General features: G+C 41.2%; 1 protein-coding gene and 1 long non-coding RNA gene across 2 annotated transcripts in view; one reads left to right on the top strand and one right to left on the bottom strand.

The window, feature by feature from the left end:
• The first annotated feature begins 2571 nt into the window (after positions 1 to 2571).
• LOC120563633 overlaps positions 2572 to 12484 on the top strand; it is a 105260-nt gene continuing 95347 nt past the window's right edge. The window contains exon 1 of the long non-coding RNA XR_005639987.1: positions 2572 to 2870. This is a non-coding gene — a long non-coding RNA (uncharacterized LOC120563633). The remainder of the gene's footprint in view (positions 2871 to 12484) is intronic.
• Positions 9110 to 12484, bottom strand: part of shisal1b (shisa like 1b) — a 49117-nt gene continuing 45742 nt past the window's right edge. The window contains exon 5 of the mRNA XM_039807944.1: positions 9110 to 12005. Within this exon, the coding sequence (XP_039663878.1) occupies position 12005 (1 nt within the window). The 3' untranslated portion in view covers positions 9110 to 12004. The remainder of the gene's footprint in view (positions 12006 to 12484) is intronic.

Raw genomic sequence — 12484 nt, 5'->3', positions numbered from 1 at the left:
TACTCTCAGTGATTGCAAAACCTCCCGAACCCAGTGCGTAAAGGCAGGAGGGGAAGCCTCCTTCCACTTGAACAATATTAGTCTTCTGGCTAGCAGAATGGAGTAGGCCACAAGGTTTGCCTGGGTGGCCTTTAAGTGCGCACCAGCTGGAACAACCCCAAAAATGGCAATCAGAGGCGAAGGAGTAAGCGAGCAGTGCAACACAGTAGTCAAAGCGTCAAAGATAGATTCCCAAAATGGAGTCAGTTTCGGGCAGGACCAGAACATATGGAATAGGTCAACAGTTTCCTGTTTACATCTGTCACATTCTGGATTAAGCTCTGGATAAATTCTCGACAATCTCACTTTGGAATAATGCAGGCGATGGACCACTTTGAACTGGATAACACGTCTCATGCATATTGAAGAGGAGTGTATCCTTCGGATTGCCTGATCCCAATCTTCCTCGGAGATAGACAAACCCATATCCTGCTCCCATCGATTTTTAAGAGGTTCGAGTGGTATCTTGCCCCCCTTATTAATTGTGTCGTAGAGTTTACCAATATACCCCTTCTTGACAGGGTCGAAATCTAGAATCAGGTCTAATTGGGTTTTGGGGGGAAGAGCCGGAAAGTGACCTAATTTAGAGCGTGTAAAGTCCTGTATCTGTAAATATCTAAAGAAGTGAGTTTGGGGTAGATTGAACTTTCTGGAGAGCTGGTCGAAAGACGCAAAAGTGTTTTTAAAGTGACTAATCCCTTGAGTCTCCAAATTTCGAAAGTTCCATCGGTGAGGGATGGAGGAAAAGCCTGATTTTTTTGCAATAGGGGTTCTAAGTGGGAGGTTTATACACTTGAGCGCCTTTCTAAATTTATTCCAAATTTTGACAGATCCACAAATGATTGGATTGATGGTGAATTTTGGCAACGGACAGAGACCGTATGTTGCAGAACCAGTAATATTGCTGGAAGTTTGGTAGGGCTAGTCCGCCCTCTGAGCGGGGTCTCTGAAGAATGGTTTTACGAATCCAAGGCGGTTTACTGTTCCAAATGAATGAAGAGATAAGTTGGTCTAGTGAAGAGAAGAAACATTTTTTAATGTAGACTGGTACGGACTGGAATAAATACAAAAACTTAGGCAAGATGGTCATCTTAACCGCGTTTATGCAGCCTGCGAGAGATAAGGGGAGCCCAGACCAGCGCTCCAGATCTAATTTGGTTCGACCCAGAAGAGGTTGGAAATTGCTGGAAGCTAGCTTTTGTCCATAACTTTTCACCGCACAAGACTTTCCTATGGAACATACTAGTAGGAACAAATCCTTATTTTTTCCTAAATTGTTTCAAAGAGATTTAAATCACATTCTTAATTCTTTTCAATGAACTTGGTGATATGCTATCCTATGAACAGTTTATGAATGTACACAGTTTTCCAATTCCTTTCAGAGAATTTAATTCTTTAAAGGTCCCATGACATGGTGCTCTTTGGATGCTTTTATATAGACCTTAGTGGTCCCCTAATACTATATCTGAAATCTCTTTCCTGAAATTCAGCCTTGGTGCAGAATTACAGCCACTAGAGCCAGTCCCACAATGAGCTTTCCTTAGGATGTGCCATTTTTGTCTGTCTAGCTATTGAGGAGGAGAGAGGGCGGGGCAAGGTGGAGGGTGGGGGTGTGGCCTTGACCAACTGCCACTTTTCTCGTTTGAAAGCCATGATGTCTCTCTCTCATGGGTTCGCCAAATTCTCTGGGCGGGCAAAGCAGAGAAAGGGGAGGTAACCTTGCTTGTTATGACCTCATAACAAGCAAGATTCCAGAACGGCTCATCTGAGCTTTCATTTTCTCAAAGGCAGAGTAGGATACCCAGGGCTCGGTTTACACCTATCACCATTTCTAGCCAATTGGGGACCATAGACAGGCTGGGGGAACGCATATTAATGTTAAAAAACCTCATAAAGTGAAATTTTCATGCCATGGGACCTTTAACTTGTGCAATCCCAAATGGTTTAATGCTACTTATAATTTTTTTTTGGGAGAGATTTGGAGTCCTTTTTGAGCCCACCAACTTTGTCTACACCTTTAACCTTAAATATATCATCTGTTTCTATAATAATTCAGGAAATAGTGCTCTTGAGTATATAATTAATTTCATCATTCTCTACTGAAGTCACTTAGATCGTTGGATAACAAAAAAAAGTATTAAACTTTAAACTGGAAACTGTAGACCTTTTTTTCCCCCTGAAACCTCAGACTAATTGTAAATTTATGTTTTCATGTACCTCTTTTTATTTTTTTCTATGTAATGATCCTTTTATTTAATCGTTTGTAGGCCTATTGCTTCGTACGTTTTTTATTTTTATCTTCATAAGTTTGTACACTTGATGTCCACGTGCTATTACTGTTTTCCTGATTCCCTGTATAGGCCTACTGCATTTTGTCAATAAAAAGAAAAAAAAGAAGAAAAAAGTGAAGTCAGTCACTCAGTCTAACCACGCCCACACAGTCCTGCAAGAGGTCTAATGAGCCAGATTAACTGAAAACACCTGTGTGGGTGTTCAGGGCCTGCGCACTCTTTTGCGGTATTAATTTAGCTACCATTACTGTAGCTGTAAACACCTTTATTGCAAATAGGCTATAGCGTATAAGCAAGCTAGCATACCAACAGCCTTATTATGTCACTTTAGGACGTCTTTGTGGACTACTAAAAACGTTTTTGGCTTCCCAAATGCTGAAGGCCATCATTTGAAATACTTGTTGGCCGGTCACCTCTCCTTAGGGACCTCCTCTCATAATCCTCCTCTCAACCAACGCCAATTTCAACCGGAAGTTCTCGTTAACTGCCATCTTATCGCCAATTCTTCCCACTTTGACATGCCAATATCACTTCACTAAGGTAGGCTATGTTTTTTTTATTAGCTATTAGCTGCTTGTGCTGACATGAACAAGATGATGTGTTGGCTGTGTTGAGTTGGTATTTGTGTGCTTGGGGTTATAGATAAACTATGAGACCATCCGTTTTGGTCCACTTGGTGTTTTCTTTGCTGACTTTTTTCTGTGCTTTTATGCCGCTATTAATTTATTGAAAGGGTTGTTATTGCTATTAATTGTAAATTAACTTCTTGGCTGACAGTGACATTATTTTCTCTTGCTTGGTGTTTGGCACTTAGGCATATGTTGATGTTTTCATGCTTTTGATTTACATAGTGGTGAAATATGAACACGTGTCTGAGTACTATTAATCCTAGGGCAGAATTTTGTGCTTTATTCTCCGTTGTTGGCTTGTTGCTGTTGCTTTGAGGGCTCATTGCAAGCTAGATCTCTTGTAGAAAAACATATTGTATATTGGCTTTGGGGCTGTAAGCATGACTGCACACAGCCCATTCACATAGCCTAATTATATTTCTGTAATATTGGCTTCATGGGGAGCTCAATATGGCTTTTGTAACATTTTCTCCACACTTCATATTCATCTGAGCATTACATAAATATTTAAACAGAGCAATGAGTTTATGTGACAGCTTGCTTTACTATTATTCATCATATCCAGGGGTGCACATAACTTTTTCAGTGAGTTACTCAGGTGGGTACCAGGAGATGGTGTTTGGTACTCACCCCATATGTAGTGTGGTCTTAATAAGTACAGTCTTCCTCACTGTCCTCCTCAGTGTCGCCCCCACTGTCGTCTGCTTCAGCTTCCTGCATGGTAGATGATGAAGATGCCGCAGATGCACCTCCCTGTCCTTGGTTGAGCCTCCAATTAGCTGTCTCCATCCACAGGTCAACAGCTTGCTTTGGGTCAAATGTCTCTGTGGTCTGCTTTGACAGGTGAATGTGCATCAGGGCTGAGAGATGAGCATGTGACAGACGAGATCTGTACTTGGTTTTTATTAAGGCGCTGACACACCAAGCCGATAATCGGCCATTGGACAGTCTGGCGAGGTCAGTCAGGTCAGTGACTCGCATCTGTTAGGTGTGTTCTGTGCCGTCGTCCGTCCGAGGTGCCCTCGGCCTTCATTTTGGCCGATTTGACATGTTGAATTGGAAGGTGGGCACTGCCGGCAGGCGGACTCAAATTATCAATCTGATTGGTAGAGTGCTAACCCGGAAACGGGGAGCAGAATGAGCGTGACTAGAGTATCTAAAAATCTGACGAAAATCTTTCAAACTGACCTTTGTCAATCTGAAATGAAGACAGATTCAGCAACTGCATGGCCTATTTCTCGCTTAAAATGTTTTCAGAAACACGTTTCGGTGAACTATTTCAGTACAATATGAGATGAACAAGCCGCCATGACAGTCTGTCTTTGAATTTCCGGAGAAACCAGACCCACGTGACTCATTCGTCCAATCAGCTGCCGGTTTTCGTTTTTTTTGGCGACAATACAGATTAGCGCCGCCTGCTGTTATGGAGACGTATTACGTCTTGTCGCTTTGATGTGTTCCGAGGCACTTTTTTGACCAACTCGGGGAGACTGATCAGCCCAACTGCCTTTCTGCCGAAGGTCGGCCGTCTGCTCAGTGTGTCTGCAGCTTAAGAGACAGCTTACCCACATTGTTGATGTTGGAGTAAGCATCTGGGTTACTTGTATTTACTATTTGGACCAAGTCATACACAGAAGAGGCTCCCAGGTGTTTTCCCGCATCCATTCTGTCACAGTGGTGTCTTTGTCAAGTTGCAAGGTGGCATCGTATCTGATTTCAAACTCTTCAATTAACCCCCTGATTAAGTTAGTCTTGTCTCTGTCAGCATCAGCATTAGAAACCGTGTGTGCCCTGTGGCCTTCACCATCAAGCAGAAGTGTGAACTGTCCAATGGTCATCATGAGTTCATTCTCCACTGGTCAGCTTTTCCTTCTGAAACCTAATGGATGTGGTCTTCAAAATGTTGCCATTGTCAAGCATGTTTGACAGAAAGCACTGAAAACGCTCTGTGCAAATATGCTGCAAGTCACTGTTATCACTCATAGCCAGTTACATTTTAATGGCTGGCAATAGTCTTGATATTTTTAACAGTGTTTCATGCCTTTATGAAACTCACCCAGTTTCACAAAGGAGAACCCATTTTATTCACACAGCTTCTTTAGTGCAGCAATTTTTTTTTGCTCCACCTATTTGTAAATATAACTGCAGCAGCTTGACCACAGAGCGATTAAATGTCTCACAGTAAGTGTCAAGCTGCTGCAGTTTTATTTACAAAAAGGTGGAGCAAGACTGTGTCCTGGAAAAGTCTCAAGTCCGTCTGTTACGGCCTGCGCGGTTCGGTCAGCACCCAATTCAATCAGTCCAATAAAGTCAGAGATAAACTCTCCATTGCTAGACACAATATAAACAATTTCCTGCTCAGTTTTTGTGATGTCCTCAGATCGATAAAATAGCAGCCCCCAAAATTCAGCAGACTGCAACTTGGCTCGTAACTCCCCGCTGATGGTGTGAGCGATGCTCTGCATGTATGAATACCCTATTGGATAATGTGAAAATATATATCAACATATCAATTATATCTTAACTGCTGGGCTTCTGTTTCATTGTGTACATCTATATGCAGTTGCACTCATGGCTTATACAGCATTGTTTTCGTGAGTTTAATATGCCTAACCGGCAATTTCCACTGGACTGAACGTCGACGCAGTCATTAGGTTTCCATTAAAGTCAATGCGTGTATTTCCACAGACTGCGGAACGTCTGCGTACCTACTCCGTCCCAGTTCCGTCAGTCTGCAGCCCTCCGGAGCAGATACACAGAGCTTCTATTTTTGACGGACAACGGAGAGCTCCGCAGCAATTCAGCACACGGCAGATAGTGCGGGACAGGAAGTCGAGCACAGAAACAAAATAAATATCCGGTTAACTTTCAAAATAAAATACACCGTGCTCACGGCGGATCATATTTCCCTGCACTACACCTTGAAAACACAGCACGGAGCTGTTTCCCCTCTACTCCTTTGGATGGAAACTAACTGTTGTTGGTTTTGTGGTTAGCCTATATTCTACGTGACTACAGCTGTCAGTCATGGCCGCAGCCGTTCCGCAACAAATCCGGACCTGGTGGGTATTGACGGACGGCAGAGCACGCAGCAGACACGCAGCGGAGCCGGTCCGCAGCCGTTACGCATGCTGTGGAAATGAATTATCTGCTGCATATATGACGTGTTTTAGCTTGCTGCTACAAATCATATGGATTGTGGTGTTTGTGATAAATTCCCACCAGATTTTGGGGAATTAAGTTTATTATTGTCACTCTTTCAGTTGTGTTGAGTTGGATGTGTGCTTGTGGGGAGTGATGAGAACATAGATGTCAAATATTAGCTTTGCAGATTTGTATTTACATAATAAATCTGTTCCATGTGAGATAGCTGACTGAACTTGAATTTCATGACAACTACAAACACATTTTTCACCATATATCATCAATGACTACAGCCTGTGAAAATGTTAACTAATATGATACTAAGAAAGATTAAATAAACCTCCATAGGGGTTCAGAGGTCAGACTTCACCATCCTAATGGCCTGTTGAATGAAGTGTATTCTTAGTTTTTCTCTGTTGGACAATATTATCACTTTCATATCATACAACAAATTAGCCAATACCATACATCAGTGTTGCACTATCCTGTTTTGTTCTCATGTTTCTTAGCATCAATTAGCCTAGGTGTGGTCTACCACAGCAGTATTACTTCAGCACTCATAATGGCTAGTTTAAATGGACGTCATGAACATTAACATCTAGGCCTACTTTAGATAAATCTTAATGTGGTGTTTGTGCCACAGAAGATCCGGCCTGAGCAGACAGTGCATTGGAAAAACAAGGACTAATGGAGTTTTAATAGATAAATGTTGGCAGGATGTATCTCAGGCCTCCTAATAACAGCATGATGTGGAAATCCAGTCAATGGTTTTTAAATGGGGATGGATGGCAGCAATTGGTTTCACATGCGCAGTTTGATAAGCAGAACCTGGGGAGGATGATCCACAGAGGTGGAGGAGGGTTGCGGGTAAAACTACAGTAGAAGTCGGAGCTTATTGGAAAGCTCAAAGTGGCCTTGACAATGGGGTAACAAACTTCTTGGTTGCCGCGGTCCTTTGACGCAAGCGAGCAGCCAGAGGTGTCTGATTTGAAGCATGGTGTGGAGGTCTGACGCGGCCTGTCGCGGTCTTAGTTTGTCGCCTTCACCTCTTTGCTTTAATAATGTTCCTGTGTGGACCAGTTTTGAATGTGGCTCTGTCAGCTTGGGAGGGTCACTGCTTTGAAGCCGGATGAATTATATCATGGCGTATTGATTGGCCAACCCGTTTCATTCAGAGGCTTATATGGTCCCAAAACTCATAAAAGGCAGTAAAAGGTCGACAAAAAGTCGAGTCAAAAACTTTCACTAGTGAAAAAAACATCAATAACATGAAGACAGATCAGTTAAAGCTGGGGAAGGCAGTTTATTTTTTTGCTGTTGTCGGGCAACAATTCCATAATTAAAGCTGCAAGCAGCGACGAATGGGCCCTCGCCCCTCCCAGCGCGCCGGGGGTAGTGGCAGGATGCTGGTTGCCTGTAACACTTCCTCTGTCTACTATGTTGCGTTAGAGAACACGCACTAATAATACGTTATGTTGCTGTGTGTCATGTGTAGACCACACCATAAAAAACGCCCGAGCCAAATCACTGCAGAACTTTGCAATTTTCACCAGGTCTGACATGTGTGCCAATTTTTGAGAGTTTTTGAGCATCTCAAACTCATAAAAAATGCAAGTGGCAACAGAAAAATAATCCTAACAAAAACAATAGGCTTGTCCAAGGCACATTCGTGCTCAGGCCCTGTGTGTGTGTGTGTGTGTGTGTGTGTGTGTGTGTGTGTGTGTGTGTGTGTGTGTGTGTGTGTGTGTGTGTGTGTGTGTGTGTGTGTGTGTGTGTGTGTGTGTGTGTGTGGTCACGTTTATTAGACAATCAATTCTCAGTGAATTCCTGCTATATAACAGCATATAGATGAATTTATTGCAGCTTTAATAAATAAAGACCGTTCGCTAAGCCCCTGCCACAAAAGTGATTGTCCAATCATAGATTAGCAACCATAACTAAGCAAGGCACACCTATTCACTTTGAATTTCTCTATATGCCGCCGAGGTGTGCATGGTAAAGCTTAAACCTGAAACAAACCTAAAATATTTACAAAACAGCATAAATAAGCTCTGTCATGTCCATGTAATCTAGGCATCCAAATAAGTAAGTAAGTAAGGTTATGTAATATAAACAACTGTTTGATCTTATATTTATCCTCCTTATCATATAAATACTAGGGCTAATTAGTTACATTGCACTACAAAAACGTATGCTGCAATATGCTGCTCTTAGATTAGAAAAATTTGAAATGTGGTGGAAAATAGAAATTATATAAATGATTAAATGTGTGCCAATACCTCCCAAAATAGGAGAACTAAAGAGCTAAACAACTAAAATAAACTGGTGAAAGACAAATGAAAGGGTAAAATAAAGTTTTTTTTATTAAATTATTGCTGGACAAAATGGTTATCTTTAGGCAATTTCGAATAGGGTTGGGCGATGTCTACCTAACTGGCATATGACGATGTCCACAGTGAAATATCTCAATATACAGAAGCTATGTTCACCCCCATTAATAATAAAAGGATGTATGTCATCTTATAGGTTTTCAATCATAACGTAACATTCTATCGCCAGAAATGAGTGTGTTCCACAGACTGTAAAAATACAGTCAATACGCAATTACAACTATCCAAACTGCTGATTTTGGAAAAGTGCCAGCCTGAGTGTCCACCTGCAGTTACACTGGCAAAATCAATCTGTGCGCAGTTGATAAATCTCAATTGTTTTTTTGTTTTTTTTAAGCACGCAAAAAATACCATCAACACCACCGCAAACCTGTGGCCCGGTGTCGGTCGCAATGGCTGTTGACTATGACATCATCCATCGGACCAACCCTTATTTCTAACAAACCTTTTCCACTCCATTTTAAGAAATGAACAGTGTGATTGATATATTCAATTATATTTTAGAATTCTCTAGTTACCTTTTCCTAACCTTTGTATCTGGCCTCCGTAGGGGCTTGGTTTTAAAGGCTTAATGGAATATATTTTTTCCGAAGTGCACCTGACAGAGAGATTTAAACACACTGGAAAAGATAAAACTTTATTTCTCCCTGTCTTGACAATACAAAGTCAACAAGTGCAATAACAATCCAAAACGGTACTGATCATTCTATCTAGTAGTAAATACATAGACAGAACGTGGTGCACATCATCATTACCACCACACCCAAAAAGTGAGGTATCAACCACTACAAAGCTTCTGTGTACAGGTGGGTATTCAACTGTAAGGCAACTGTTACCATGACAACCTGGAAAGACTGAAACGGATGTGTGCTCGCTTCTTCCCATCCTTTTTTTTTCTTTTTCATTATTTATTTAGGAAGAGGGTTGAGCTGATACGATTTACAGTACCACACCACATCAGGCCAGAGTCAAGACTGTGTTTTTTTTTTTTTTTTTTTTTTTTTTTAAAACAGAACATCACAAAAACCAAGTTGTAACATTTTAAGAAATGGGGGAAATAATTCATTTTTGACCCTGCTACTCGTCAGAGGCAAAATTAACGTTTTCCCCCCTGGGTGTGACTTTTACTTTATTAGTGAGAAGAACATACCTCCTCTGCCTTATTACAGGTCAGAGCACAGCATAGAGCCCTGAAATGTTTTTCCCACTTCCCACAATCCAGCATTAGGGACTTAAATCCCCTTTTGTGCTGCTGCACCTGTTAAACACATCTCCCTGTTTGCTGATGCTGTTCACATACAATCAGGAGGCGGCTACAGAAAGAAAGCAAGAGAGTATAATTTAGAACAACTGCTGATCCTTGGGCCAATTATTTCACTTGGACACATCCTATTTCTCTGCCCCTGAAAGCACGAGCCTGTTAGGGCGCACACACAATTAAACTTTAGCCATTGTAATGGGAATTAACTTGCTCTATCAACTCAGCAAATGTGAATATTATTGCTGATAACTGAGGATGACGCCAGCAGGCCCCACTTACAGCACACGACCAGAGTTCTGTACAGAGGGTCCACTTAAACTACATGAAACAGAAAAGGACAAATGGCAGGACCCAAAGTCTCCGGGCTGACATATAGGCTACATAGCCAGCTCAGAACGATTAATGGCATCTATTCTGTACATGCACAGGCTTGGCAGCTGCCAGAGTACCCGTTGCAGATGCACAATTGGGACCAACACCTCTTTCCTAATGTACCTACCGTCTGTCCACCTTGTCTTCATTTATATACAGTCTGGCACCAACAGCTGCTTTGTCTGTTCTCGCATGTTATGGATTACAGAGAATGTATCTCAGTAGTTAATTCCAATTTGGGCATGGATGAATAACTTTTGCTTCAAATGTAATGATTGTAGAGCTGAAATTATTTGTCAATTTATCTATTAGTCCAACTAACTATCTATTTGGTTGATCAATTTATTGTTTAGGTATTTTTTTCAAGGAAAAATGGCAAACAATTCCTTAGTTTCAGCTTCTCAAATGTGAGGATATGCTGCTTTTCTTTGTCTACTGTGATAGTTAATTGGACTGTTGAACTGTTGGACTTCAGGTCCTAGATGATTGCAATTAGATACTTGATAATTTTTTAAGGTTTCACTGATTTCACAAATGTCAGGAATTTATTATGTGATACATTATCATAGTATTATAGTATATAACGGAGAATCCCTGAAAGCTCTGCGCTACACCTCAATGATTACTCAGTGCTCATTTGGCTGGCGCCTCTGACTTTTACATAACATGTCTTCCTTCTGATTAAGCTACTGTACATTATTGCTGACAGTGAAAGGAGTTTTAATGGGTTTTTTACATTTTCTATTATGGCTAATCGCTTACAATAGTCTATTACCAATGTGGGATATAGAGGGCTCCTTGTAAAGGAACAAAATGGATATTCATTTGCATCATATTGCTAATGGAGCTGTGTTTCAGGCAGATCCGGTAATGACGAAGGGCAAACAAGTCAATGGATGAGGTTACCGAGGCTCACACTAACTAAAAAGTAATGGTCTCAAATGGGCTTGTAGGCTCATAGCCAACGATTATGTTATATTTAACCTAGCATGACGCTATTTGCTGTTGTGAACATATCCCTGATCCTCATTAATGTTTTGGCTGATTAACTTATTGAGAGTCACGATTTCTTTTCTCTTCATAATTAAACCAAAAGAGAAATCTTGATGACCCTAATGTTAAACTTTTAGATCTACAGCAGTTTATCCGTATGGCGTTGTGTCCTTGTCAGACACGTTACAATATAGAAAAGTCACTTGTTTTGCAGAAAGGAGACCTAAAACATTTCATACAAGGTATTGTTTTTCAACATGGCTGCAAAGACATTTTGTTTCTGGTTTCAGTATAGTAACAAAAACATTCTACTCTAAGTGAGATGCTCAGCATCAACCTAAGCTGTTACATGTTCCGATTGTTAACCACTCATATATTTCTCTGACTAGTTCACATAAATAAATCACCAAATAGATAACTGTGTCTAACTGCTACTGAACACAAACTGACACAGCAATGTAATAAACATTTTATATTTAGAAAGATGAACTTCTTTTTTAAAAACGGACAAGCCTCCTTGCTTGCGAGTACGGTTTATCCAGTTCAGCTCGGATCTGTTAGGGATTCTCCAGGCTTAGGAGCCAGTTGTAGTTGGATGTGTCGCTCCTCTGCTGTGGCAGCAGCAGTAGTAAGGTCCTCTGTGTCTCCTGGAATTCTTTGTTCAGCAGTTTTTAAATGCCATATCAGTCTGCTTCTGTCAGTCCAAGGGTGTTTTGTGCTCATTAGAAAGAGGCAGTAGTCACTTCTAACTACTACAGTGTGACTAGCCTACCACTGGTGTTTGTGTCTGTGGTCCGGCGAGAGGGCATCTGTGGGGCATCTCCTCTGTACCACGTAAGGAAACAAGGTGTTGCTACTCTTCAGTTTGTCCAATCGGAGCATCATTCTGTCCAGAGAGAAATACAGAAATTGAAAATGAATGTTCATTCTTGACAACAAAAGTCTTATCACAAGGTCCACCTTAGTTTTTCTAAGCTGTGGTTGAATGCTTAGAAAAACTAAGGTCTAAGGACTATCTTGTGGATACCTCTCAGCAGATGTTGTTACTTGTGACCTAAGTATATTATTTCTGTCTCTTAAAGGATGGTCTGGATGCTGTGACAGGTTCTGGTTCTGCTTTTGGTCTGATTTCTTGTTTTCATAACGTCAGTTAAATGGACAAGACACTTAATGAACACTGGAAACGCCAGCTAATCTGTGAACTAGAGGTCCTCTCAAGTCTAAAATCTTAGACCTGTGGAGAAGCTGGGGTAAAATGTCACTTTATGAGGTTTTTGAACATTAATGAGTTCCCCCAGCCTGCCTATGGTCCCCCAGTGGCTAGAAATGGTGATAGGTGTAAACCGAGCCCTGGGTATCCTGCTC

The sequence above is a fragment of the Perca fluviatilis genome, chromosome 8 (genome assembly GCF_010015445.1).
Source record: "Perca fluviatilis chromosome 8, GENO_Pfluv_1.0, whole genome shotgun sequence".
Lineage (NCBI taxonomy): Eukaryota > Metazoa > Chordata > Actinopteri > Perciformes > Percidae > Perca > Perca fluviatilis.
The sequence above is the reverse complement of the archived record's forward strand: the minus strand, read 5'-3'. Positions and strand labels throughout refer to the sequence as shown.